The sequence below is a fragment of the Geotrypetes seraphini genome, chromosome 3, assembly GCF_902459505.1.
Source record: "Geotrypetes seraphini chromosome 3, aGeoSer1.1, whole genome shotgun sequence".
Lineage (NCBI taxonomy): Eukaryota > Metazoa > Chordata > Amphibia > Gymnophiona > Dermophiidae > Geotrypetes > Geotrypetes seraphini.
In genome coordinates this window covers 104,144,726-104,171,083 of record NC_047086.1, presented here as the reverse complement: position 1 = coordinate 104,171,083, position 26,358 = coordinate 104,144,726, and the positions used below count along the sequence as shown (strand labels likewise).

Sequence of the window (26,358 nt, the reverse complement as noted above, 5' to 3'; positions counted from 1 at the left end):
AATTTAACAAAATTGTAATACTAACAGTTGCAAAGACTAAACCATTAGTCACAGAGAGTAAAAATAGGTAGCATTAGACATTGAAAAAAAAGACATACCTAAATAAATAGAGCACATTAGCAAAATTGTAAGACTAACAGTCACAGAGAACATATTGGGTTGAAATGTCAAAAAATTGCTGCACCAACAGGAACATTTAGATCTTATAACTTTTACTTCTAAGGATTTGACTGATCCTGAAATATGTATTGATTCTGAAAAATGGACTCAATCAATATGGTCAGACCATTGGATGTCCCTACTGGGACCGGTGCTATTTAACTTATTCATAAATGATCTGGAAATTGGAATGACGAGTGAGGTGATTAAATTTGCAGATGACACTAATCTGTTCAATGTTGTTAAAACGCATGTGGATTGTGAAAAATTGCAGGTGGACCTTAGGAAATTGGAAGACTGGGTGTCCGAATGGCAGATGAAATTTAATGTGGACAAATGCAAAGTAATGCACATTGGGAAGAAGAACCTGAATCACAGTTACCGGATTCAGGGCACAGGCTGCATTTCCCACCTCCTGTCGCATGGAAAGTATCCGTGGGGGCGGAGGTTACAGTTGGTGTCCATCTGACTGGAAGTCCAAAGATCTTCAAGTCTGTCAATTTGGAGCTATTCTGAGACAGAAAATCATTTTTCTCCATTCAGCTGCAGTATACAGGGCTAACTGAGTACACCTCCATAATTTCCTATGGGAACTTCAGGGGCAATATGTGAAACTCTCTCAAACTCATTTTTGAGAGTTTGAGGGCAGGATTCAGGTCTCCCACATTCCCAAACCCCAAATTGCTATTTTTTTATTTTTGGATTTTCTTTATTTTTGCTGTTTTGGGAGTGAATTTGCTGGTGGCGGCTATCTTGGATTTTTATCAATCTTTTTTTCAAAGTTTTATTTCTGCCTCAAAACCCCTTGATTGATTAAAAATCATTTCATATGGACACCCCAGTCCTTAATCTGTTGAATGTGTGCATTGATTGTGCTGCATTGGCACTGGATTAGTTACCGTGTGCCACAGCACACTGGGGGAAGAGGGTGGGAGCTTCAGGCTTCATCTCCTTTAGTCCTCAGAGCTGGGTAGCTGGCCTGGGTCCATAATTTCGGGAAAATATGTCACCCAAAGGCCGTTCTGGAATCTGGTGCCAAATGCCTTTGTTCCAAATCTGGGGACTCTTTTGATGTGGTGCGGTCACCTCAGCAGGGTCCTGCAGTGAACACAGGGTGTACATTTTCACTGGACTTTGTTCAGCTCCTCTGGAAAGCATAATCTTCGGACCCTAGTGGGTGCGTCGATTTCTTCTAAGCTAGTTGTGCTAGTGGCAGAGATCTCTCTCTGTTCAGGAGCCCTCTCGTCCATCTATGGCAGAGGTCAATTGCATTAGTTGCCATATGGATATTATGCCTCCTTTGTCTCCTGACACTGCTTCTATTTTGGATCCAGCTGATACCCTTACCGGGACTAGTCAACACGGTCGCCCTGAGAGTCCGGATTTGGGTGCGGACCCCTTCATCTGCAGACTCTTTAATAATAATAATAACTTTATTGTTTGTATACTGCAATACCATGACAAGTTCTAAGCGGTTCACAATAAAGAGACAACTGACAACCAGTGAAGTACAAGCAACAAAAACAGCAAATTATAAAGTAGCCAGGAAAAAAGGTACAAAAGAGACTTATTGCTAATGTTCTGAAAGAGCTGAACTTGGAATCTCCACCTTCCACATCTCAGTGTTCGGTCATGGACTGTTCTAATGTGCTGTCCTCCCTTTTTCCATCCCATTCTCTGTTTGGTTACGGAATAATGGGATGCCCCAGAAAGTTCTTTCTGGCTCTCTGAAGCTATTTCTAAGCTTTATCCACTGGTTCCTGAGTTTCAACAGTTTTTTGAGCAACCTAAGATAGATTCCACTGTGGTGCAGGTTACTAGGCACATAGCCCTTCCTTAGCGCTGGGGGACTAGTGCTTAAGGACTCCCAGGATCGCAGAGTGGACGTTATGTTGAAATAGCTTTTTCTGTTACATCCCTTTCAGATTCCATACGCTAGGTCAGGGGTGCATCGGAGAGGAAGTTCTGGGCTAGCCAATCGCTGCCTGGCTGGCCTGAAACTTCCTCCCTGACGTTAGAATTGACATCGGAAGTGAAGTCTTGTGGGTCTGGCGCTTGTATGTGCCAGGCCTGGCTCGAGGAAGCAGCAGGGAGAAATCACATTGGTGGCTTGGGGTGGGGGTAGGGAAAGAATCGGGGAAGTGGAAAAATCGGCATGATGGCTTGGGGAGGGCAGGGGGAGAGAGAAAGAAAGACAGAAAGAAAGAGGGGGCAGGGGGAGAGAGAAAGAAAGGCAAAAAGAAATAAATATTGGTTTTACAGAAGAAGGAAGTGCAACCAGAGACTCATGAAATCACCAGACAAAAAGGTAGGAAAAATTATTTTTTCAATTTAGTGATCAAAATGTGTCCGTTTTGAGAATTTATATCTGCTGTCTATATTTTGCACTATGGCCCCTTTTTACTAAACAGCAATAGCGGTTTTTAGCGCAGGGCATTCAGCACAGCTTCCTGCGCTAAAAACCTCTATCGCGGTTTAGTAAAAGGGGAGGGGGTATATTTGTCTATTTTTGTATAGTTGTTACTGAGGTCACATTGCATATTTTAAAGTCATCTGGCTTGACCTCTGATAAAAACCCTAAATCCAAATGTTAATTAACATTTTCTCTGTGTATAGTGTGCTTTTTAAAATTTTATTGTGGTAGATCATTTTGACTTGGCTGTTTTAAAAGTAGCTCGCAAGCCAAAAAAGTGTGGGCACCCCTGCGCTAGATATTCAGTTCCAACCTGTAATCCGGGAGATGCAGAAATCTAACACTTTTTTGAGCACATGCTCCTCCCCCTTAGACTGAGAGCTAGAAACATATCCAGTTACAATGTCTGCAAGCAATCCTTGCAGAAGTATTTTGCAGTTGCTCTGCTTTTTCTTGTTTTTTTTCACTTAAAAAGTTCACTTTTAAAAGGGGGCGTGGCTTGGACACGCATGAGGAAGGTCGGCTAACAGAAGAGCTCCCTGAAAAAAGTCCTTGAAAGAAAAAAAAAAAAGTTACTAAAAGTGGAGATTTAAGAATTATTTAATGATAAATAAAGAAAAAAACGCGATGGCTTCAGGAAAACAAAATAAAAATGATTTTGCGGTCTCAGGAAGCAGCAAGAGAGCAAAGCCTGAACAAGAAATAGGATCAAAAACAGGAGATCCAGAAGTAATGAAAGAATTGAAAGAAATCAAAGAAATGCTTTTACTTCTTACTAAAAAAGTTAACAATTTAACTGAAGATGTATCCACATTAAATAAAAAAATGGATTTAATGGAGTTAAAGTGCAATGACATGGAAGAAAGATTAATAACAGCTGAAAAAGAAATTTCTAACAACATAAATGAAAAAAAGAAAATTGATTTACTTACTAAAGAGTTGGAGGATCAATCGAATCGTGAAAGAAGGAGTAATATTCGTCTGATTGGTCTCCCGGAAGGAGCAGAGAAAGGAAATCCGGTGGCATTTATAGAAAATTTACTACCTAAACTACTTCCTCTAAAAACCAAGTACCCCATAGAGATTGAAAGAGCACATAGAGTGCCTACAAAAAGATCAGGAAGGTATCAAGGACCGAGGCCACTGATCTTTAAACTGTTGCGCCACCAGCAGGTTATAGAAATTTTTCAACTTGCAAAACAAAATAAAGGATTACAATTTCAAGATGCCCGCATTCATTTTGTTCCAGACTTTGCAAAAAGTACGGCGATCAAAAGAAAAAAGCTCCTGGACTTGAGACCACAACTAAGAGAAATGGGAGCAAAGTTTGGTATAGTATACCCGGCTAATATGAAAGTAACTATTGCAGATAAAACTTTAACTTTTGACAATGCAGAAGAGCTACAAAAATTTATACAAAGCCAAGAATTACCAATGTCACCTTAATTTCTCTTTATTATATGTTATATTATTTTAACTGGAAAAACTTTTATTTTATTTTATGATATACACTTATTAAAATAATATTGTTTACCCATAGCAACGATTTAGAATGTTTTTAACCTTATTCAAAATTACACTTCAACGTTCTTTATGCTAATGATATGGCCTGGCTAAGTATTCCAAAATGGAATGAAACAGTTAAGGCATCAGCTGAATTCTATTGATCTCAATTATAATTTTTAATATTAGGAAAAACTGTATGCGAATTGATTGTAGGATGGAGCTTCCTTCCTTTAAAATAGCAGTAAGACTATTTGAACTATATGCATGTGATTAATTTAACCCCTCAAGCAAATTGAAAAGATAATCAGTATTTCAACATCTTTACTATTCTTTAATACTACAAATACTACAAATCCCAGACATCAATGCGAAAGAATCTGCGAATAAGAAGACTTCACGAAACCGGAAAGAGGAATTATAAATAGGAGATGTTATTTCTCGAATGGATATTAAAGAATTACTTCGCTGTATAACAAACTATTAAAATAAAATATGAATGGAACAGAAACAAAGACCAACTTATATCTTAAAATTGAACGACGAAGAAAAATAGAAATCACCTGGAATACAACAAAATGTGATAAGAATATTGAACTGGATATAAAAATACAAAGAGGCGGTGAAAGAAGAAGGAATGATTTTCTACGAAGAAGGAAGTACTGAACATTAAATATTAGTAAATAAAGAGCACGATATAAGAATAAAAGAGACTTCTGCGTTTGAAGGGGGGGAGCTCTGGAATATAATTTTTTTTTTTTTTTGTCGCATACTTAACCTATACCTTATATATCTTTTAATCTTTTCATGTTTTTAAAGATTAATATTATAGAAAACAGTATATGATTGGGTTTGACATAATGAAAGATTATTTCATTTTAATATATATAAGTATAATATGATTATACAATGTGATATTTTTAAATTTATAAAATTAAATATATTTACATAAGATTTAAATTAAGGTCAAAAATAGTAATGGAACATATAATTTGATATACAGGAACCATAGAAGGGAACTTAAAATATAATCTATATTATATGATTTATTAGATTTAGATTAAAATAAGAGTGTATTGAATAATAGAATAATAAATTAATTTAAAGTCTATATTAACATAAAATCTCAACCGGATTTATAGAAATATGAAATGTCAAGGAAAATATTAATTATCTTTAAAACTACTATAATATATATGACTTATTTGTGAATCTTAACAGATTTGGACTTTCAGGGAGTGTTTTTTGATACCGATCTAATATGTGTGTTGCCAAGTGTGCACTGCTATTAATTAGGGGGGAGGGAGGGTGGGATGGGAGGAGAGGGGAAATGGGAATGGGAAATTATATTGTTACAATGTATGGATATCTGATCGTAAAACTTATATTACATTTAAATCAAAATAGTTCTAAAATTTTAAATGGATATTAAAATATATACAATTAATGTCAATGGTTTAAATCATCCTATCAAAAGAAACAAATTATTAGGATTTCTCCATAAGCAAAACGCCGATATATACTTTATACAAGAGACTCATCTCTCAGATAATGAATCTAGGAAGTTAACAGGGGGTTGGATATCAAAATGTTTCTATTCACCTGCTTTAGGAAAAAAGGCTGGGGTAGCGATCCTGATAAATAAGAAATGCACTGCAAACTTTAAATTAATAAATTTTGATCCTTCAGGAAGATGGGTACATATTAAAATGGATTTGGGAAGTACAACCCTTGATTTATTTAATCTTTATGCTCCTAATTCAAATCAAAAGGAGTTTTTCAATCAAATTCAACAGATATTACTACCACTGGCTACTTCTAACTTAGTAGTAGCTGGAGATTTCAATGCTGTAATGGATCCAATTATAGACAAAAAAACAAGTAAAATCATAAAATCTTTAGGACTAGATAATTTAATACAATCTTGTAATTTAATAGATATATGGCGTATCCTTCATTTTAATGATCGGGAATATTCTTTTTGTTCTCAAGTCCATAAATCTTTTTCAAGAATTGATTATATATTTGTAAATAATAACATAGCGCAGCATGTATCAAAAGCAGTAATTGATCCCATTATAATTTCAGACCATGCTGGTGTGTGGATTAACCTTCAGAATTACAATAATGATCAATTTAATACAATATGGAGATTTAATAATGATTTATTAGCAGACTCGAAATTCTTAGAAGATCTTAAAGCAAAAATGCAAGAATTCTTTCAATTTAATACTTCTGATGACATTAATATAGAAATTTTATGGGATGCTTTTAAAGCAACAATGAGAGGAAATATAATTTCATATTCAGCTTTTATTAAAAAACAACTTAAAAAACAATATGAAGATATGGAAAAACAAATAAAAATTTTAGAAAATAAATTAATTACAAAATGGGAAAACAATACATTACAAGAGTTGTTAAAAGTAAAAGTTAAATATAATGAGATTTCTTCTCAAATTGTGAGGAAAGATATTTTCAATAAACAAGTACAATATTATGGCAATTCAAATAAAGCAGGAAAATTATTAGCAAATTTTCTTAAAGCAAAGAAAAGAAAATCTAAGATTATTGCAATTAAAGATATACAAGGTAACACACATACCAACACAAAAGATATTATAACACAATTTCTTGATTTTTACAAGGAATTATACACTTCTAATTCTTATAAAAATAAAGAACAAGACGGATTAACTTTCTTAAATTCTTTTATTGGACCGAATATTCCGGATCATATAAAAGGAAGTTTAGAAGAACCTATATCTTTAAAAGAAATAGAAACAGCATTGAAGTCTCTTAGAGTTGGATCCGCTCCAGGTGGAGATGGTTATACTGTTGAATTTTATAAATCATTCCAAAATATCATATTACCATATCTGTTAAATTTGTTTCAATATCAAATAAAGAATGAAAATATATCTGGTACTATGGCAGAATCGATAATTATAGTCTTACCAAAACCAAACAAAGATCCTACTCTGGTTTCAAATTACAGGCCTATTTCATTATTAAATGTGGATAATAAATTAATGGCTAAAGTATTAGCATTAAGATTGGCAAAAGCTCTTCCTTTCATTATTGATGTACATCAAACAGGATTTATTGCTAAAAGACATTCATCAGACAATACTAGACTTGCATTCCACTCATTAAATTTAGCAAAAAATATAAATGATCCAGTTTTTTTAATTTCTTTAGATGCAGAAAAAGCTTTTGATAGAGTGGAATGGAATTTTATATATCAAGCTTTACATTGGTTTGGTATAGGAACCGGTTTTATTAAAATGATTCAGACATTGTATAGCTCTCCTGGAGCAAGATTATATATTAACAATAATTTATCAACTAAATTCAACTTGCATAGGGGAGTTAGACAAGGATGCCCTTTGTCTCCATTACTTTTTGATGTTGTCCTAGAACCTTTATTAATTGCAATAAAAAAAACTAGGGAAATAAAGGGAATCTCATTTACCAGTTTTGAATTTAAATTATCTGCATATGCAGATGATATATTATTATATTTAAGAGAACCGGAAATTACTATTCCATGTATGCTTAATTTAATAGAAAAATACGGTACATTTTCTGGATATAAAATTAATTGGAATAAATCTGAAATCCTCCCAATTAATGTTCATTGTACCAAAGGATTATTTGATCCATATTCATTTATTTGGAAAGAGGATGGAATAAAATACTTAGGAATTATGATCAAAAATACAATTGAAGACACAGTCAAAGAGAATGAAAAACTTTTATTGAAAAAAATAACAGAAATGTGTGAGCAATGGAATCCATTACATCTTTCTTGGTGGGGAAGAATTCAAACAATTAAAATGATGATATTGCCTGTGGTTTGTTACCAAATGAGTATGATTCCAATATTTTTTCAGGGGTCATTTTATAAAAAACTTAACAATATTCTTACAAAATTTGTTTGGTGTGGGAAAAGACCAAGAATCGCTTTAGTATCATTACAAAGACCAATTATGGAAGGGGGGGTAAATTTTCCAAATTTTTATAGGTATCATCAAGCCTATATTTTAAGACAGGGTATGTATTGGATCCTCCCAGATCTCTTAGAAAATGTACCAGATTGGCTGTATTTAGAATGGCGGCTCCTGTTCCCTTTAAATCCAGAACACTTAATTTCTATATCAATGCCTATAAGATACAAAGAACACAGAATCTTATTAGATACTTGGAAAACATTAAGATACATAAATAATCTGACACCAGAACCAATTGCTAAATCCCTAAATCAATCAATATGGGTAAACTCCAGGATCAGAATTGGCGGATTTAAAATCGTCTGGAAACAATGGATAACTGCAGGAATAAGAACATTAAATGACGTCATATCAGAAGGTTCCTTGCTTAGTTTTTCACAATTGCAAAATAAATTTAGACTAAATAAAACACAATGGATGCAATTGAAGCAAGCCATTCAGGTAGGGTTCCCTGAATGGAAAATTCTCAATACTCAATATAGTTTGCAAGTTTTATGTTTCCAGACGGATTTCTTGGGTCACCAAGCCGCAAAATGGTATAAATTAATAAATGGATTTCTAAATAAAAAAAAGAAAACTGGACTTAGGGATATTTGGAGCATTGAGATTGGACAGACAATTTCTGCATCTCAATGGCCAAAATTCTGGTCCTGGAGATTAAGATTAACAAAGTCAGCATCTATGAGTCAAACATGGTTATTTTTATTACATAGAGTGTTATGGACCCCGACGCGCTTGCAAAAGATAGATAATACTAGATCTAATAGATGTTGGCATTGTAAAATAGAAGTAGGGACATTGGATCATTTAATTTTTTTTTGTCCCTGTATAAAAGCTTTTTGGAATTTAATTTGGCCCCAAATAAATATATTACTAGAAAATCACGTAGGACTCTCATATGATACCATATTATTCGGTACTGCAATGAGAACACAGAGTCCAATATCAGCAAATAATAATAAATTACTTTTAATATTGACAGGAGTTGCCATGCAGCAAATCACACAAAATTGGAAAGATTTTACCAAACTAAATTATACATTCTGGTGGAACTCGGTATGTCACATTTACAAAATGGAGAAAATTTTGGCTTTACAACAAGGAAATATTAAAAATTTTAAGAAAATATGGGATCCATTGACTAATTATTCTAGAGATCAGATATCTTAACACATTGATAATAGTAATATAGTGTTAGGGTGGGAAATATAGATATTAATATGAAAGAAAAATGGAAAAACAATTAATAGGGGAAAGGGATGAATATCTATGATATGAATTTGTACATACATATATATTTTATTATACATTTTATAATATGTGATTCATGTATTGAAAGAATGAAAATTCTATAAATAAAAAGTTAAAAAAAAAAAAAAAAGTTCACTTTCTTGGTGGCTTCAATGCTTTGAGACCTCCCCTTCCCAGTGGTCCCCTTTCAGAGGAAAGAACACAGTCCTGCCGTGTCAGACTGCTGCTTCACAGAGAAACTCTGGGGGAGCTAGCCTGCTGTGTGCCACCAACTCAGGGTTCTTTCCCCTGGGAGTTTGCTTGCCCGTTGACCTTGTTACAGGTTTTAAGCACAGGCTGTCTTTCCTGCCCCCAACCACGTGGCGAGGTTCCATGGGGGTGGAGGTCATAGTCGGTGTCCGGTCGACTGCAATCTGAAGATCTTCAACTCTGGTCATTCGGAGAATTTTCTGAGGCAGAAAATCCTTTCCCTCTGTTCTGCTGCTGTTTTAAAGTGCTGACAGGCACTGCAGAACTGCGAGTAAACCTCCTTTATTTCCTATGGGAACTTCGGGGGTGGCTTGTTGAAAGCTTTTAAAGTGGTATTTTACAGTTTCTGAGGGTAGGGTTCAGGTCCACACTGATGTACACTAAAGATGGTGAGTGAGACCCACTGGAACAACTCCAAAATAACAAAAAGATCCCACTGCTCAAAGCATAAGGTATAAAAGGGGGAGGAAAATGATCTCAGAAACCTGCCTGGTGACGGGGAATAAACATCAGCCAATTTTTATCCCACTTAAACCTAAGTGGTTTACATTACAAAGGGCACCTGATTGTCACAATTCACAAACTCTTTCATAGTTTCCATTGGGTTTAGCACCCCCAAATAATTTTGAAAAGTTGGCTTCTAAGCATAAAGCATACTTATTTCCCCATTTTGTGGCCTAGATGGACTTCCTTTATTTTTCAATTTGAGATGTATTTACTTTTCTTGTTTTTTGTTCATATCTTTACTTTGTATTTTGAAACATTGTAAGAAATATTTTCAATAAAAAAAAAACAAAAAACATACTGCTTTTCAGAAAAGCATTCAAGTTTTGCAATTGGGTTTGTTTTATTTGAGAATGTCAAATGGATAATACAGAATTGAAACCAAAACTTAAGATTTACACATGCTTGTTTTTTGAAGCATATTTTTAAAACCCTAAAGTTTATAAACCTGTAACTGAATATTTTATATTTAGATTTATCCAGCAAAAACTAGAGCGAGCATCCCCAGCTGAGCGCCAAATGGTGTTTAATGAGATCTTGCAAGCAGCCTATCAACTGATGATCGATGTCTTTGGGAACTATGTCATACAGAAGTTTTTTGAGGTAAGGAGATTATTATACAGTAGTACATATAAGAACATTTGTCATACTGGGACAGACTAAAGGTCCATCAAACCCAATATCCTGTTTCCAATACTGACCAATCCAAGTCTCAAGTACTTGGCAAGATACCAATAAAGTAAAATAGAGTTAATGCTGCTTATCCTAGAAGTAAGCAGTGAATTTTCCCAAGCTCATCTTAATAATGGCTTATGAGCTTTCCTTTTAGGAAATGATCCAAACCTTTTTTAAACCCTGCTAAACCAAGTGTTTTTACTACATTCTCTAGCAACAAACTCCAGAGTTTAATTACACATTGTGAAATATTTTCTCTGGTTTGTTTTAAATTTACTGCTTAGTAGCTTTATTGCCTTCCCTCTAGCTCTAATATTTTTGGAAAGAGTAAATATGTGATTCACATCTATCCATTCCACTCAGTATTTTATAGACATCTATAATATCTCCTCTGTGCTGTCTCTTCTCCAAGCTGAAGAGCCCTAGCCACTTTAGCCTTTCATCATAGGAAAGTTGCCCCATCCCTTTTATCATTTTCTTTGCTCTTCTCTGTACCTTTTCTAATTCCACTGTATCTTTTTTGAGGTATGGTGACCAGAATTGTACACAGTAGAGAATGACATGGGGAAAAAATTTATCACTATTCACGCCCCATCCCCATGAGCTCAGTCTCCATCCCGACCTGTCCCCGCAAACTCAGTCCCCGTCCCTGCCCCATCATCGTGAGCTCAGTCCCTGCCCTGCAAACTGTCAGATCCCATCCGCACAAACCTCGAATAGGTATGATTTTATACTGAACTTATTTTATTAAAGTATGAAAGAGACTATATTCTGTACAATTGTCATTTTATAAACTCAAATAATGCAGAGCAAGAATCAATAAAACCCCTGTCTTCCCTCCCTCTCACAAATATCCCCTCCACCACTGTGAAAACTGAACAAACCAAATTACTACAGAATGCTACATAGAAAAATCAAGCTAACAGAATACTGTACTTCAGTCACACATGGCAGGAATAGTGTTAGGGGAGTGCAACTAGGGCAACTTCCCTCTGATCAGCTGGAAGCTAAAGAAGCACAGCTTGGGCTTTGCGGTCCCCAGTTATGTCTAATACCAGCTCTAGCAGGATACATATTTCAAATCTGAAATATTCTAATCACAAAATAGAAAATAAATTAATTTTTTTCTATATGTTGTTGTCTGGTAATTTTATTCTTCAAATCACATTGGTCTCAGGCTTTGGTTTTGGGTTCATTCTGTTTTCATCGTGGCATGGCTGGCTCCTGAAGGTAAAATAAGTACAAGAGGAGCTGGAGAGGAGATGCTGATTCTGACACAGGCAAAGTTTTTTTACCACAGGAGCAAGACTTTTCATCGCTCCCATGGGGCAGTGAAAGGTCTTGTCCCCATTCCTGCGGTAAATGGTCCCCATGTCATTCTCTAGTACATAGTATTCGAGGTGCATCCGTACCACAGAACGATGCAAAGGCATAACGTTTTCATCTTTGTTTTCCATTCCTTTCCTAATAATTTCTAATATTCTATTTGCTTTCCTCACAAATATTTATTTTATTATTTATATACCACTTATATCCTAAGTGGGTTACATTCAGGTACTTTATCATATTTCCCTATCTGTCCCAGTGGTTCCCTATCTGTCCCAGTGGGCTCAAACTCTATCTAGTGTACCTGGGGCAATGAGCAGACTTGCCCAGGGTCACAAGGAGCAACGAGAGATTTGTAGCTCTAACCACTGATGCTTTGTTTGTACTGTAGATCTTAGTAATGGTGAAAGTACCATATGCTAAAATTATATAAATCTGCCTAGTCATTTAGTTGGTTAATGCATTTCAGTGCATATGTCATTCTTTTAGGACAATGTTGGGCAGATAAGTATAAGTGCACATGTAGGTAAGCATATACTCTCAAGCTAGTCACACAGTTTGCAGGTAATAAGGAATAACTATATAGGCCTTCTTACAATAAAATTTATATTTTCCCAGTTTTCTGTCATGTCAGAGTAGCATTCAATAGAATTATAAATATTTCCCAGAAAGAAAATCATAAATTCTATAGTCTAATTCATCGGCAGGGAACATGAAACCCTAAGTGCACATGCATGCTTAGGGTTTTATTATATAGGATATATATATATATATATATATATATATATATATCCTGATGTTTCCAAATGGACTCAGTCAAGAAGAAAATAATTTTTAGCTTATCGTGATAATTTTTTGCTCCACAAGACGCACTTTTTCCACCCACAAAAAGGGGGTACATCTTATGGAGCAAATACATCTCCCTCCACCCCAGCATTCTGCTGCTACTTGTCGCTGCTGGTGCTGGTCGCCGCCCTCTTACCCACTCATCAGTTGCTGGGCCGGACCTTATCTTCGATATCAGAATGGACATCGGGGGAAGGCTTGTGGGCCCAATTGCATGCCGTCAACCCTTCCCTTCATGGAGTTGCAGAAGCAGTGGGCGAGCGGCAGGCCAGGGAGAAGGCACGGCAGGGATGAAGGCAGATAAGCTTCGGTGCAGGAGGGAGGCAGACTTTGGTGCAGCAGGGAGGGAGGGAGGAAGGAGGCAGGCTACAGTGCGGGAATGAGGAAGGATAAAGGCTGGAAGGCAGTAAGGGGGAAGGGGCATGAACTCGGGACATAGGAAGGAAGGAGGGAGGGAATAGAAAGAGACAATTATTGGGCCTGAGGAAGAAAGAAAACTAGTGCAACCAGAAATCACAACAAAGGTAGGATTTCAATTTAGTGATCAAAATCTGTCTGCTGCAGTATATTTGTCTATTTTTCTAGGGGGCTGGGTTCAGAGACATAATTTGGTTCAGAATATTTTTTTCTTGGTTTTTCATCCTCTAAATCAGTGTTTTTCAACCTTTTTTGGGCAAAGGCACACTTGTTTCATGAAAAAAATCACGAGGCACACCACCATTAGAAAATGTTAAAAAATTTAACTCTGTGCCTATATTGACTATATATAAAGTAATTCTCTTGAATAGGAATCAAATAAACACAAAGAAAGTATTTTATAATTACTTTATTATGAAATATTAAGTAAACAGAATAGTGAAAAATTATAAAATACTTTATTCAGTGCGAAACCTGGGCCTGTTTGGCTGAACACAAAGCTGATATTCTGGCTGGAATCGAAGAAAGACACACACGTAGCTCTTCGTCAACAGCCGTTCCCTTCACCGCCCCGTCACCGCCATCCCTTTCACCGCCCCGTCACCGCCACTGCCATCCCATTCACTGCCCCTTCACCGTCCCCGCTGCATCCATATAAGCCTTAGTACTGTAATATTTAGCTTATTCCTTTCTTATTCCTTTCAAAGTTCCTGTTGCTGAACTAGAGAAAGAGATGTTCAGCTGGCAGGGCTTTGTTTATACATTTTTATCAACACAACTAATATACTATTTTATCCTAAAGCAAAAAATAAATAAATATAATTTTTTTTTCTACCTTTGTTGTCTGGTTTCTGCTTTCCACATCTTCTCATTCAATTCCTTCCATCCACTGTGTGTTTTCTCTCTACGTCTTCCATTTGCTGTTACTGTGCCTCTCCCTTCACCCCCCCCCCCCCCCCAATTGGTCTAGCACCCATCTTCTTCCCTCCGCTCCCCCATAGTCTGGCATCTGTCTTCTTCCCACTCTGTCTTCCACATTTCCCTTCGGGGTCTGTTCCTCTCCACCCTCCTTCAATGTCTGTCCTATTCCTTTCCACCACCACCCTTCCCTCCCTCCTTTACCATCTGTTCCTTTCTACTACCATTCAGCTCCTCTCACGTGGCTTATCTATCTACCTTCCTCCCTCTTATTTTCATGGCACGTTACAATGTAATTTGTGCAAGCCACTGGAGCCTGCGAGCTCGGTCCCTGTCCCATCCCCACAAACCATCTCGCTTCTGTGCTCCTATTTTCTCCATTTCTAATATCTCCCCTATGTATCTGTCATTGCCCCCCCCTGTGTCCATATACCATCCCCATGGCATGTCCCCTTTATGTCTCTGTCCCTATGCCCCATGCACATAATTTCCCCTCTTTCTGTTACCTTCCTGTGCCCAGATTTCCCCTATCTTCCTCTTCCATACCAGTGTGTCTCTTCTTTTCAACCCCATCTAGCTTTTTTCCCTCTTTCTTCCCCCCCCCCCTGCTTCTAGCATCTGGCTCACCTGCCTGTCCTTCCCTTTCTTTCCTGCTGTGGGTTTTTCTTTCCGTCTTCATCCCCTTGGCCCAGAATCCTTTTTCCTTTTACTCCCTCCTTCCAATTTGAGCCGGGAACACGAGCGATCGCATGGTCCCCGCAGCCACCACTCGCCTGCCCAATCGATCCTACTGTTTAGCCAGCTCTCTCCCTTCGCCTCACCTTAGTTTGTAGGTTTTGTTTTTCGGCGACATGCACGCTTTCCCAAAGAGCCGCGCATGCGCGGCTGCTCAGTGTTCAATCTTCTGCTCTGCTGCAACTTCCTGTTTCCGGTTGCGTCAGAGCAGAAGATCGAAACTGAACAGCAGCGGGGACCGGGGGAGTCTCATGGGAGCGCGTGCAGGACCCGGCCTGAGGCCTAATCAGTGTCTGCACCGTACGGCACACCAGGCAACATCTCGCGGCACACTAGTGTGCCGCGGAACAGCGGTTGAAAAACACTGCTCTAAATCAAGGGTGCGTCTTATGGTCAGGTGCGTCTTATGGAGTGAAAAATACGGTATATGTGTTCCCTGAGGCTAGATTTTGGCATGACTTATTTTCTTTAAATCCAAAAGTTATTGGTTGTATTAGTTTCTTTATATTTCCTGTTAAGCACAATTCTGTACTTAAATGAAAATTAAATAAATAATAAAATGAAGAGATGTTAATTTGGGGAAGGCACTTTCCAACTTATAACTTAGCTCTGTGTAATATTTAAGAACATACATTTAGATCATTAAGGAAGAACTAGTCTATAGTTCTCTGTCTTTTTTCCAAGACCACATTCTCATCCTGGTGCTGCACTTCACACATTGGACTGTAAATGAGCTCTGGCTTATTTGCATTGTACCATTTTCACAGATCTTCCACTCAGCTGTTTCTTTCATTCAATCCAAACGGAAACCATATCCACGTGGTTAGCAAACTATTTCTCATTTTGCTATGCTCGGACTGGGCTGTCACTGGAAGGTCAGGTTACTGCACATAAACTAGGAACAATAGCTTGGCAATAGAGAATGACATGGTGACAAAATTCATCACTGTTCCCGTCCCCGCGGATAACTGCGGGAAACCATCTTCATGTCATTCTTTAAGGAGAGAGGGAAGAATCAGAATATGAATAGCCACAACCACTGACCCTCAAGCTTTGCTTTGAAGAAAGGACTGAGGTTGAAATAGACACTAAAAAATGACATGGGATTATTTCCCGCGGTTATCCACGAGGACGGGAACGGTGATGAATTTTGTCACTGTGTCATTCCGTACTTGGCAACTTCAGTAGCTCACCTAAGATCCACTCCCATTGAGGACATCTATAAAGCAGCCATTTGGTCCTCAGTTCAAAAAATCACATCCTACTATTTTTTGGAGTATCATTCTGGATAGGATAGTCCGTTTGGCCAAGCGGTTCTACAAAATTTATTCTCTACTTAGAAGCCAACTTATCCTCCAGCCCCTTTTAGTTTCAGCTAGGGAGTCCCAGTTGTTAATAGAATACTTAAATCACACACACAGAATACAAATGCAAAATCCATTATAGCTGACCAAAATAGATAAACATAAATTAAACCAAAATCCCAAGAAGCCTGCTAGTATTTCTGAATTGCTTGAATTTGATTTGCTTTGCATGCAGATGTAAATTGATTTGTCTACCTACTTAGGAAACGATCATTTGATCTGACGTCTTTAAGCTTTTAATTGATGAATTTTGTCTTGACTTGATTTACTGATAATTTATTTGGAAGGATGATTTTGATGTTGTCCACACATGTCTATGTTATATGTGGAAATCATAGGGAAACAATATTTTATGTATGTGATATGGAAACCGCATAGTTGTGTGTGGTATATAAATTTTTTAATAAATAAAAATTACAACTCCTATATAGATATATAAATAAAGGAGTCGGTGTCAAAGTGGAGATACCATAAATAAAGGAGTCTGAGTTGAAAGTTTTATAAAGGACATGCAGAAGGGATTTCCTATGTCTTAAGTCACTTCTCCCTCCTGATTCGTGGTTTTAGGACTCACGATTTCGACTATTCGCAATTTCCTAAAACGGGAATCACCCCCACCTCCCGAACTTCACCTGGTGGTCTAGCGGTCTTTCGGGGCAGGAGCGATCTTCCTATGCTCCTGCCCCATGCAGATCACTCATCCAAAATGGCTGCTGTGAGTTCCCATAGTCTCTCGAGACTATGACGGGAACTCACAGCAGCTATTTTGGATGAGTGATCTGCACGGGGCAGGAGCATAGGAAGATCGCTCCTGCCCCGAAAGACCGCTAGACCACCAGGTGAAGTCCGGGAGGTGGGGGTGATTCCCGTTTTAGGAAATTGCGAATAGTCGAAATCGTGAGTCCTAAAACCACGAATCAGGAGGGAGAAGTGACTTAGACATAGGAAATCCCTTCTGCATGTCCTTTATAAAATGCTGCTTTTTATTGTTTTTGCTTTTGAAAAAGCCTATTTGTATATCAAAAATCTAGAAAAGCTCATTTTAGCATGTACTGTATTAATATTTTTTGCTTTTGTGTGACTTATTCATATTTTTTAATGTAGACTTACTAGGTTTTGTTTTCATATTTTTTGTATGTGTTGAAGATGTTTGATTGAATTTGTTTTGTGTACAGCACTCTCTGATGGATCTACATTTGCAGCTGAAATAATAGAAGGTATCTTTTTATAGTCAAAGTTTTGTATCAGTTAGTAAATCGAGACTAGTACCTTGGATATTTTCCTTGGGTATAAACATCACAGTGTTTTTCTTATAGTTTGGAAGTATGGATCAGAAGTTAGCCCTAGCCACCCGCATTCGTGGTCATGTTCTGCCACTGGCCCTGCAGATGTATGGTTGTCGTGTTATTCAGAAAGCTTTAGAATCCATTTCACCTGACCAGCAGGTAATTGTAAGTCTGAGCACTGCTTTGGGTTTTTTCTTTCCTAATTAAATATTCTTGTTCTATAACTCAAGGCACTCTTCACTTTTGTTTGAAACCTATATTTTTAACTTTCTTTAATTCATTATTTGTATGGTCTATTTTTTTCTGCCATGTGCATACCTGTCTATGATATAGTTTACTTGAAATCAGATTTATCCATTTTTGATCATTTAACAGCTTTTTTTTAATTCTTGGTTTGCAGAGTGAAATGGTCAAAGAACTTGATGGACATGTTCTGAAGTGTGTGAAAGATCAAAATGGAAATCATGTTGTGCAGAAATGCATTGAATGTGTTCAACCACAGTCGCTGCAGTTTATCATTGATGCTTTCAAAGGACAGGTAGTTAACTAGCTTTCTGAAAATTATTTCTGCTTCAACTAATTGTTGTAGCCATATTGGGGGGTTTGAGTTTGATATACTGCCTTTTATATTCAAACACCAAAGTGGTTTACAATTACTAGTAGTGATACAAGATAGGACAAGTGAGAAAGAAATCAAAGAAATACGAATATATTCAATAACAAATCTGGATTAAGTCTGCACAAAAGTATACCTTGCCAACACCCAACCTACACCTATCGCCCATCAAGTGCCAGTGAGTCTTCAAACCTGCTTTAAAACTTTTTACATGAGGCTTCAGATTGGAATGAGCATGGCAGTGAGCTCCAAAGGACCAAAGTCATAAAGTCACATGGCTGGTTGATCCTTGTAAGGGAATTGATAAAAGAACGAAAGGAGCAAAGTAAACAATCAAAAATATGAACGATAATCAGGAAGAAAAGATAACTGTAGAGTCTCAGTATATAAAGCTTTATGGGCCAGAACCAGGATCTTAAAAAAATTCAAAAGACCACAGGGAACCAGTGATCACATGTAGTAGTCAAATTTATTCACATGACTTTGAATTCTAGCAGCTTTGTTTTGGATGGCCCAAAGATGTTTGATCTCAGCTGAAATTACAGTAGTCAAGATAAAATGTAACTGAAGCATAAATCAAATTGTGCTGAGCTGAATCATCCAAATGACAGCTCAGCAAATGTTATTGCTGCAGAGCATGTAAAGCAGTCTTGAGGGTGGAGGAAACTTAGAAAGTCATGTAAGCTGGGAGATAATATTAAACAAAGGGGCCCTCTAAGAACCAGAGGCATAGGTGGGGGATACAAGGGAATTGACTGCTCCTGCAGATTTTGAATAAAAATGGCCCTTAGCTCTTGCTGCTGGGCCCACTCTCTTCACAGGTCTCTTTTCCTTCTATCTCTCCCAATCATCCTTTTATGGCATTTCAAGTTTGGCAGCAGAACAGCAGCAATATCAGCTGTAAAAACAAAGTGAAAGCACAGTGGGACCATTTTCCTGCATGCACCACTGCTACTCTGCTGAGGGAACATGACAGATAGAGCAGCAGCAGCGCTTGTAGGAATATGATCCCGTGTGCTTTCCTTTTGATTTACTTCTAATACTACTGCTGCTGCTCTGACGTTGAACTTGGAATGTTCTAAGAGGATGATCAAGAGAGAAAGGGTATGTTTATTTATTTATTTATGACAAAAAAACAAAAAATAACACAAGCGGAATACCAAACAAATGCAGTGTACCACCAAAAAGTATTCACTATAACTATCCACTTATCTGAGACTACTTAGAGCAGGTTCCAAATACGGAGAAAAGACCTCAGTGTTCCCTGAGAATAAACTCGGGAAACTACTATGACAAATACTAAATTGCTATAGGAAGCACATCCTTGGTCATAGAAAAACTCCGTTAAAGTGCAGTGCATATATAAATATATTATTAAATTCTTATGATCAAAAAAACTTATAATAAAAAAAAAAAAGGAATCTGCACTTATCTCAAAATTGTCCTCAGATACGAAAAAGATCACCGCTGCTCGATAATATGCAATATCCCAGTGCAGGGACTCAATTCAGCTTTTTGCAAATCTTATAACTCCCATCTCATAACTCCCGACAGGTCCTGTTTCGCAAAAACATAGTAACATAGTAGATGATGGCCATCCAGTCTGCCCAACCTGATTCAATTTAAATTTTTAAATTTTTTTCTTCTTAGCTATTTCTGGGCAAGAATCCAAAGCTTTACCCGGTACTGTGCTTGGGTTCCAACTGCCGAAATCTCTGTTAAGACTTACTCCAGCCCATCTATACCCTCCCAGCCATTGAAGTCCTCCCCAGCCCATCCTCCACCAAACGGCCATATACAGACACAAACCGTTCAAGTCTGCCCAGTACTGGCCTTAGTTCAATATTTAATCTTATTTTTTGATTCTAGACTCTTTGTGTTCATCCCATGCTTCTTTGAACTCAGTCACAGTTTTACTCTCCACCACCTCTCTCGGGAGCGCATTCCAGGCATCCACCACCCTCTCCGTAAAGTAGAATTTCCTAACATTGTTCTTGAATCTACCCCCCTCAACCTCAAATTATGTCCTCTGGTTTTACCATTTTCCTTTCTCTGAAAAAGATTTTGTTCTACGTTAATACCCTTCAAGTATTTGAACGTCTGAATCATATCTCCCCTGTTTCTCCTTTCCTCTAGGGTATACATATTCAGGGCTTCCAGTCTCTCCTCATACGTCTTCTGGCGCAAGCCTCCTATCATTTTCGTCGCCCTCCTCTGTACCGCCTCAAGTCTTCTTACGTCCTTTGCCAGATACGGTCTCCAAAATTGAACACAATATTCCAAGTGGGGCCTTACCAATGACCTGTACAGGGGCATCAACACCTTCTTCCTTCTACTGACTACGCCTCTCTTTATACAGCCCAGCATCCTTCTGGCAGCAGCCACTGCCTTGTCACACTGTTTTTTCACCTTTAGATCTTCGGACACTATCACCCCAAGGTCCCTCTCCCCGTCCGTGCATATCAGCTTCTCTCCTCCCAGCATATACGGTTCCTTCCTATTATTAATCCCCAAATGCATTACTCTGCATTTCTTTGCATTGAATTTTAGTTGCCAGACATTAGACCATTCCTCTAACTTTTGCAGATCCTCTTTCATCTTTTCCACTCCCTCTTCAGTGTCTACTCTGTTACAAATCTTGGTATCCTCTGCAAAAAGGAACACTTTTCCTTCTATCCCTTCAGCAATGTCACTCACAAACATATTGAACAGGATTGGCCCCAGCACTGATCCCTGAGGGACTCCACTACTCATCTTTCCTTCCTTCGAACGACTTCCATTAACCACCACTCTTTGACGTCTGTCCGACAGCCAGTTTCTGACCCAGTTCACCACTTTGGGTCCTAACTTCAGCCCTTCAAGTTTGTTCAACAGCCTCTTATGAGGAACTGTGTCAAAGGCTTTGCTGAAATCCAAGTAAATTACATCTAGCATATGTCCTCGATCCAACTCTCTGGTCACCCAATCAAAAAATTAAATCAGGTTCGTTTGGCACGATTTACCTTTTGTAAAGCCATGTTGCCTCGGATCCTGTAACCCATTAGATTCAAGGAAGTACACAATCCTTTCTTTCAGCAAAACTTCCATTATTTTTCCAACAACTGAAGTGAGGCTCACCGGCCTGTAGTTTCCTGCTTCATTCCTGTGACCACTTTTATGAATAGGGACCACATCCGCTCTCCTCCAATCCCCAGGAATCACTCCCGTCTCCAGAGATTTGTTGAACAAGTCTTTAATAGGACTCGCCAGAACCTCTCTGAGCTCCCTTAGTATCCTGGGATGGATCCCGTCTGGTCCCATCGCTTTGTCCACCTTCAGTTTTTCAAGTTGCTCATAAACATCCTCCTCCGTGAACAGCGCAGAATCTACTCCATTTTCCCGTGTAACTTTGCAAGACAATCTCGGTCCTTCTCCAGGATTTTCTTCTGTGAACACAGAACAGAAGTATTTGTTTAGCACATTCGCTTTCTCCACATCACTTTCCACATATTGGTTCCCAGCATCTTTTAGCCTAGCAATTCCTTTTTTCATCTTCCTCCTTTCACTAATATATCTGAAAAAATTTTTGTCTCCCTTTTTTACATTTTTAGCCATTTGTTCTTCCGCCTGTTCTTTCGCCAGACGTATCTCTCTCTTGGCTTCTTTCAGTTTCACTCTGTAGTCCTTTCTGCTCTTCTCGTCTTGGTTTTTTTTATATTTCACGAACGCCAACTCTTTCGCCTTTATTTTCTCAGCCACTAGGTTGGAGAACCATATCGGCTTCCTTTTTCTCTTGTTTTTATTGATTTTCTTCACATAAAGGTCCGTAGCCATTTTTATCGCTCCTTTCAGCTTAGACCACTGTCTTTCCACTTCTCTTATGTCCTCCCATCCTAACAGCTCTTTCTTCAGGTACTCTCCCATAGCATTAAAGTCCGTACGTTTGAAATCTAGGACTTTAAGTATCGTGCGGCCGCTCTCCACTTTAGCCGTTATATCAAACCAAACCGTTTGATGATCGCTACTACCCAGGTGAGCACCCACTCGAACATTAGAGATACTCTTTCCATTTGTGAGGACCAGATCCAATATCGCTTTTTCCCTTGTGGGTTCCGTCACCATTTGTCTGAGCAGAGCCTCTTGAAAGGCATCCACAATCTCCCTACTTCTTTCCTATTCCGCAGACGGAACATTCCAGTCCGCATCCGGCAGGTTGAAATCTCCCAACAGCAGAACCTCCTCTTTCCTTCCAAACTTTTGGATATCCACAAACAGATCCTTATCAATTTGCTGCGATTGAGTCGGAGGTCTGTAGACTACACCCACGTAGATAGAAGTTCCATCTTCTCTTTTCAGAGCAATCCATATCGCTTCTTCCTCTCCCCAGGTCCCTTGCATTTTGGTCGCTTGGATATTGATCTTTACATAGAGAGCTACTCCTCCACCTTTATGACCATCTCTGTCCTTCCTAAAAAGATTATATCCCGGTATGTTTGCATCCCATCCATGTGATTCACTGAACCATGTCTCTGTGATAGCGACAATATCTAGATCTGCCTCTAACATCAGGGCTTGCAGATCATGAACTTTGTTGCTTAGACTGCGAGCATTTGTGGTCATCGCTTTCCAGCTATTTTTCAGCAATAATCTCCTTTTTCGTATGGATTTTTGTTTCGTTTCACTTTCCGTTGTAATACTAAGAAATGAGTTGCTGATATTGCTTATGTTGCACTCTTTACTACTATCACATCTTTTCTTTTGCCGGGGGTGGTCTCTATAATTGTCCTTCGTACTTACACCACCCCCACCTTCTAGTTTAAATGCCTAGAAAAATATTGTCTAAATTTCTCTGCAAGGTTTCTTTTTCCTGCTGTAGTAATATGTAGCCCATCAGTGCAATATAGCTTCTTGTCCTTCCATGTATTTCCCCATCCTCCTATGTACCTGAAGCCTTCTTGATGACACCAGGCTTTGAGCCATCTATTAAAGTCCTCTGTGTTTTTCACTCTTTGCCCCCCCTTTCCATATGCAGGCAGTATTTCAGAAAAAGCTAAAGTCTTTACAAAAGGTTTCACGCCCTCACCAAGGTCCCGAAAAGCTTTCTGTGCTGCAAGTGTGGAGTTGTTGGCCAGGTCATTTGTTCCCAGATGGATGACAACATCAGTGTTAAAATCCTTAGTTTCTTCCTTCATTATAGTCTGTATTTGCCTGGAACTCCTGGTAGCTGAGGATCCTGGAAGACATTTCACTATTTTGGTCTCCTCGCCTTGTGTTCCAAGGTTAATGCCTCTGATGATGGAATCCCCCAACAGTAATAGTTTTCTGTTTTTGGCCTTTTTATTTGTGCTTAGGGTGTGCTTGCTCTCTTGAGTTACCTTCATTGGTTCCAGTCCCACCTCCCTTCTGTTTTCTTGAGTATCGCAGTGCCCTAGTGGAGCGAAGGAATTCTGTAGAGGTAATATTAGTGAAGGTGGATGTTTCTGTGTTACATGTCGCAGTCTTCCTGAGCCTACTGTGACCCATTTATTCCCGGGCTGTTTTATTCTTTGAGGTAGAGGTGGTAAGTTGGTATGATTTTGTGGAGTGATGGAAGCTGCTTTAATTGTATTCAATTCCTGCATCAGGGGAATTACTAAAAAATAACAAAAGACAGTCAGTTAATAACTTGATCTTTTTCCCATAATATACACAATTAAATATCACTCACATTTAGAAACGAGCTACTGCTTCAAAAATCTTCTTCAAGAAAATGGCGACCCGGCATCTGTCTTGGTTTAAGAGTGTGTGTTGACGTCAAGATTCACCAATCAGGAGGGGTGCAATTTGAGCAAACGAATCAAAAAGTATGTTTGTTTGTTGTTTTTTTTAAAAAAAGGCTCGCCAATTCAATTCTGGCATTCAAGCCTCTCGGAGTACATGTTTGTAATTGGAAGATCCATTTTTGCTCACGTTGCTGTAATAGCTCTTTAAAATCACCTCCCTGCTGTGATGGGTACAATCTCTCAATAATCCAACAACGCATCTCATGGAATGAGTGATGAGAGTCCAAACAATGTTGCACCATAAATGCTTCCAACTTGTTACAAATAAAGCAGGATATATGTTCAATAATTCTTGTTTTAAAAGGTCTTGATGTCTGTCCAAGATATAATAACTGACATGGGAATTTTATTGCATATATAACGCCATTGGTTATATCTATGACCAAGGATAGAAACATAGAAATAGACAGCAGATAAGGGCCAAGGCCCATCTAGTCTGCCTACCCCAATGACCCTCCCCTACCATTCTCTGTGAATAGATCCCACGTGTCTATCCCATTTGGCTTTAAAATCAGGCACGCTGCTGGCCTCAATAACCTGTAGTGGAAGATTATTCCAGCGATCAACCACCCTTTCAATGAAAAAGAATTTCCTGGTGTCCCCATGCAGTTTCCCGCCCCTGATTTTCCATGGATGCCCCCTTGTTGCCGCGGGACCCTTGAAAAAGAAGATATCTTCTTCTACCTCGATGCGGCCCGTGAGATACTTGAATGTCTCGATCATGTCACCCCCTCTCTCTGCATTCCTCGAGTGAGTACAGCTGCAACTTATCCAGCTGTTCTTCGTACAGGAGATCTTTGAGTCCCGAGACCATCCGGGTGGCCATTCTCTGGACCGACTCCAGTCTCAGCACATCCTTAAGGTAATGCGGCCTCCAGAATTGCACACAGTATTCCAGGTGGGGCCTCACCATGGATCTATACAATGGCATAATGACTTCAGGCTTACGGCTGACGAAACTCATGCGTATGCAACCTATGATTTGCCTTGCCTTGGATGAAGCTTGCTCCTCTTGATTGGCAGTCTTCATGTTCTCACTGATGATCACCCCTAAGTCTCGTTCTGCTTCAGTTCTTGTTAGGATCTCACCATTAAGGGTGTGAGATCCTAACAAGAACTGAAGCAGAACGAGACTTAGGGTTGATCGTCAGTGAGAACATGAAGACTGCCAATCAAGTGGAGCAAGCTTCATCCAAGGCAAGGCAAATCATAGGTTGCATACGCAAGAGTTTCGTCAGCTTCCTATGACAATTTAGTATTTGTCATAGTAGTTTCCCGAGTTTATTCTCAGGGAACACTGAGGTCTTTTCTCCGTATTTGGAACCTGCTCTAAGTAGTCTCAGATAAGTGGATAGTTATAGTGAATACTTTTTGGTGGTACACTTTATTTATTTAGTCATTTATTTAGCCTGTCCTCCCAAAGGAGCCCAGAACGGGTTACATGAGTACATTCTTTGGTTTTGTTTTGTTTTTTTGTTCAAAAAGTTTTTATTTAATTTTTCAAGAAAGAAAATACAAGAAAAACAGAAAAATGCAGAAAGCAAAACATATTTTCCGCCTACAGTTGTACATATGAATATAGCAGATATGTAAGGGGAGAAAACAAAATACAATCATCAGCCATATAAAGTAGCAGCCAACATTATACGCTGTCAAGAAGTGACAGAATAAGATAGTACAAGAGACCACATTGATGTAAAAGAGGAAAGAGATGATTTAGTATTTTCAGCTATAGATTTTTCATATCTAATGTAATGTAATGTAATTTATTTCTTATATACCGCTACATCCGTTAGGTTCTAAGTGGTTTACAGAAAATATACATTAAGATTAGAAATAAGAAAGGTACTTGAAAAATTCCCTTACTGTCCCGAAGGCTCACAATCTAACTAAAGTACCTGGAGGGTAATAGAGAAGTGAAAAGTAGAGTTAGAGGAAAAATAAAAATAAAATAAACATCTAGCATAGAGACAAACCATATTCCACCATTCATTAACATTTAAAGAGGAGAAATCTTTCCAGTGAGATAATATGGTCTTTATAGCTAGTAACAAAAGACATTGCAATAGTTTAAGTTCACCATTTTTAAGTGAGGATGTTAATGCCGCTCCGCCAGTAATGATTATAGCATAGGAAATATCATCAGTTATAGGTAGAATGTTACAAATGATATGCCAGATAGAGGCCCAATAAGATTGCAATAAGGTAAAGTTAAATATCATATGATCAAAGGTACCAATTTGAGAAGCACATGACCAACATAAGTTAGATTCAGTAGATGA

The 26,358-nt window shown here is 38.2% G+C and overlaps 1 protein-coding gene across 15 annotated transcripts in view; it reads left to right on the top strand.

The window, feature by feature from the left end:
- Positions 1 to 26,358, top strand: part of PUM2 (pumilio RNA binding family member 2) — a 315,445-nt gene that overhangs the window by 239,637 nt on the left and 49,450 nt on the right. For 12 of the 15 annotated variants that reach the window (XM_033938769.1, XM_033938776.1, XM_033938772.1 and 9 more), the window contains 3 exons: positions 10,566 to 10,695; positions 17,690 to 17,824; positions 18,060 to 18,197. In XM_033938769.1, coding sequence (XP_033794660.1) covers positions 10,566 to 10,695; positions 17,690 to 17,824; positions 18,060 to 18,197 — 403 coding nt within the window. The remainder of the gene's footprint in view (positions 1 to 10,565; positions 10,696 to 17,689; positions 17,825 to 18,059; positions 18,198 to 26,358) is intronic. The other 3 variants (XM_033938780.1, XM_033938779.1, XM_033938765.1) reach the window with 1 other exon arrangement.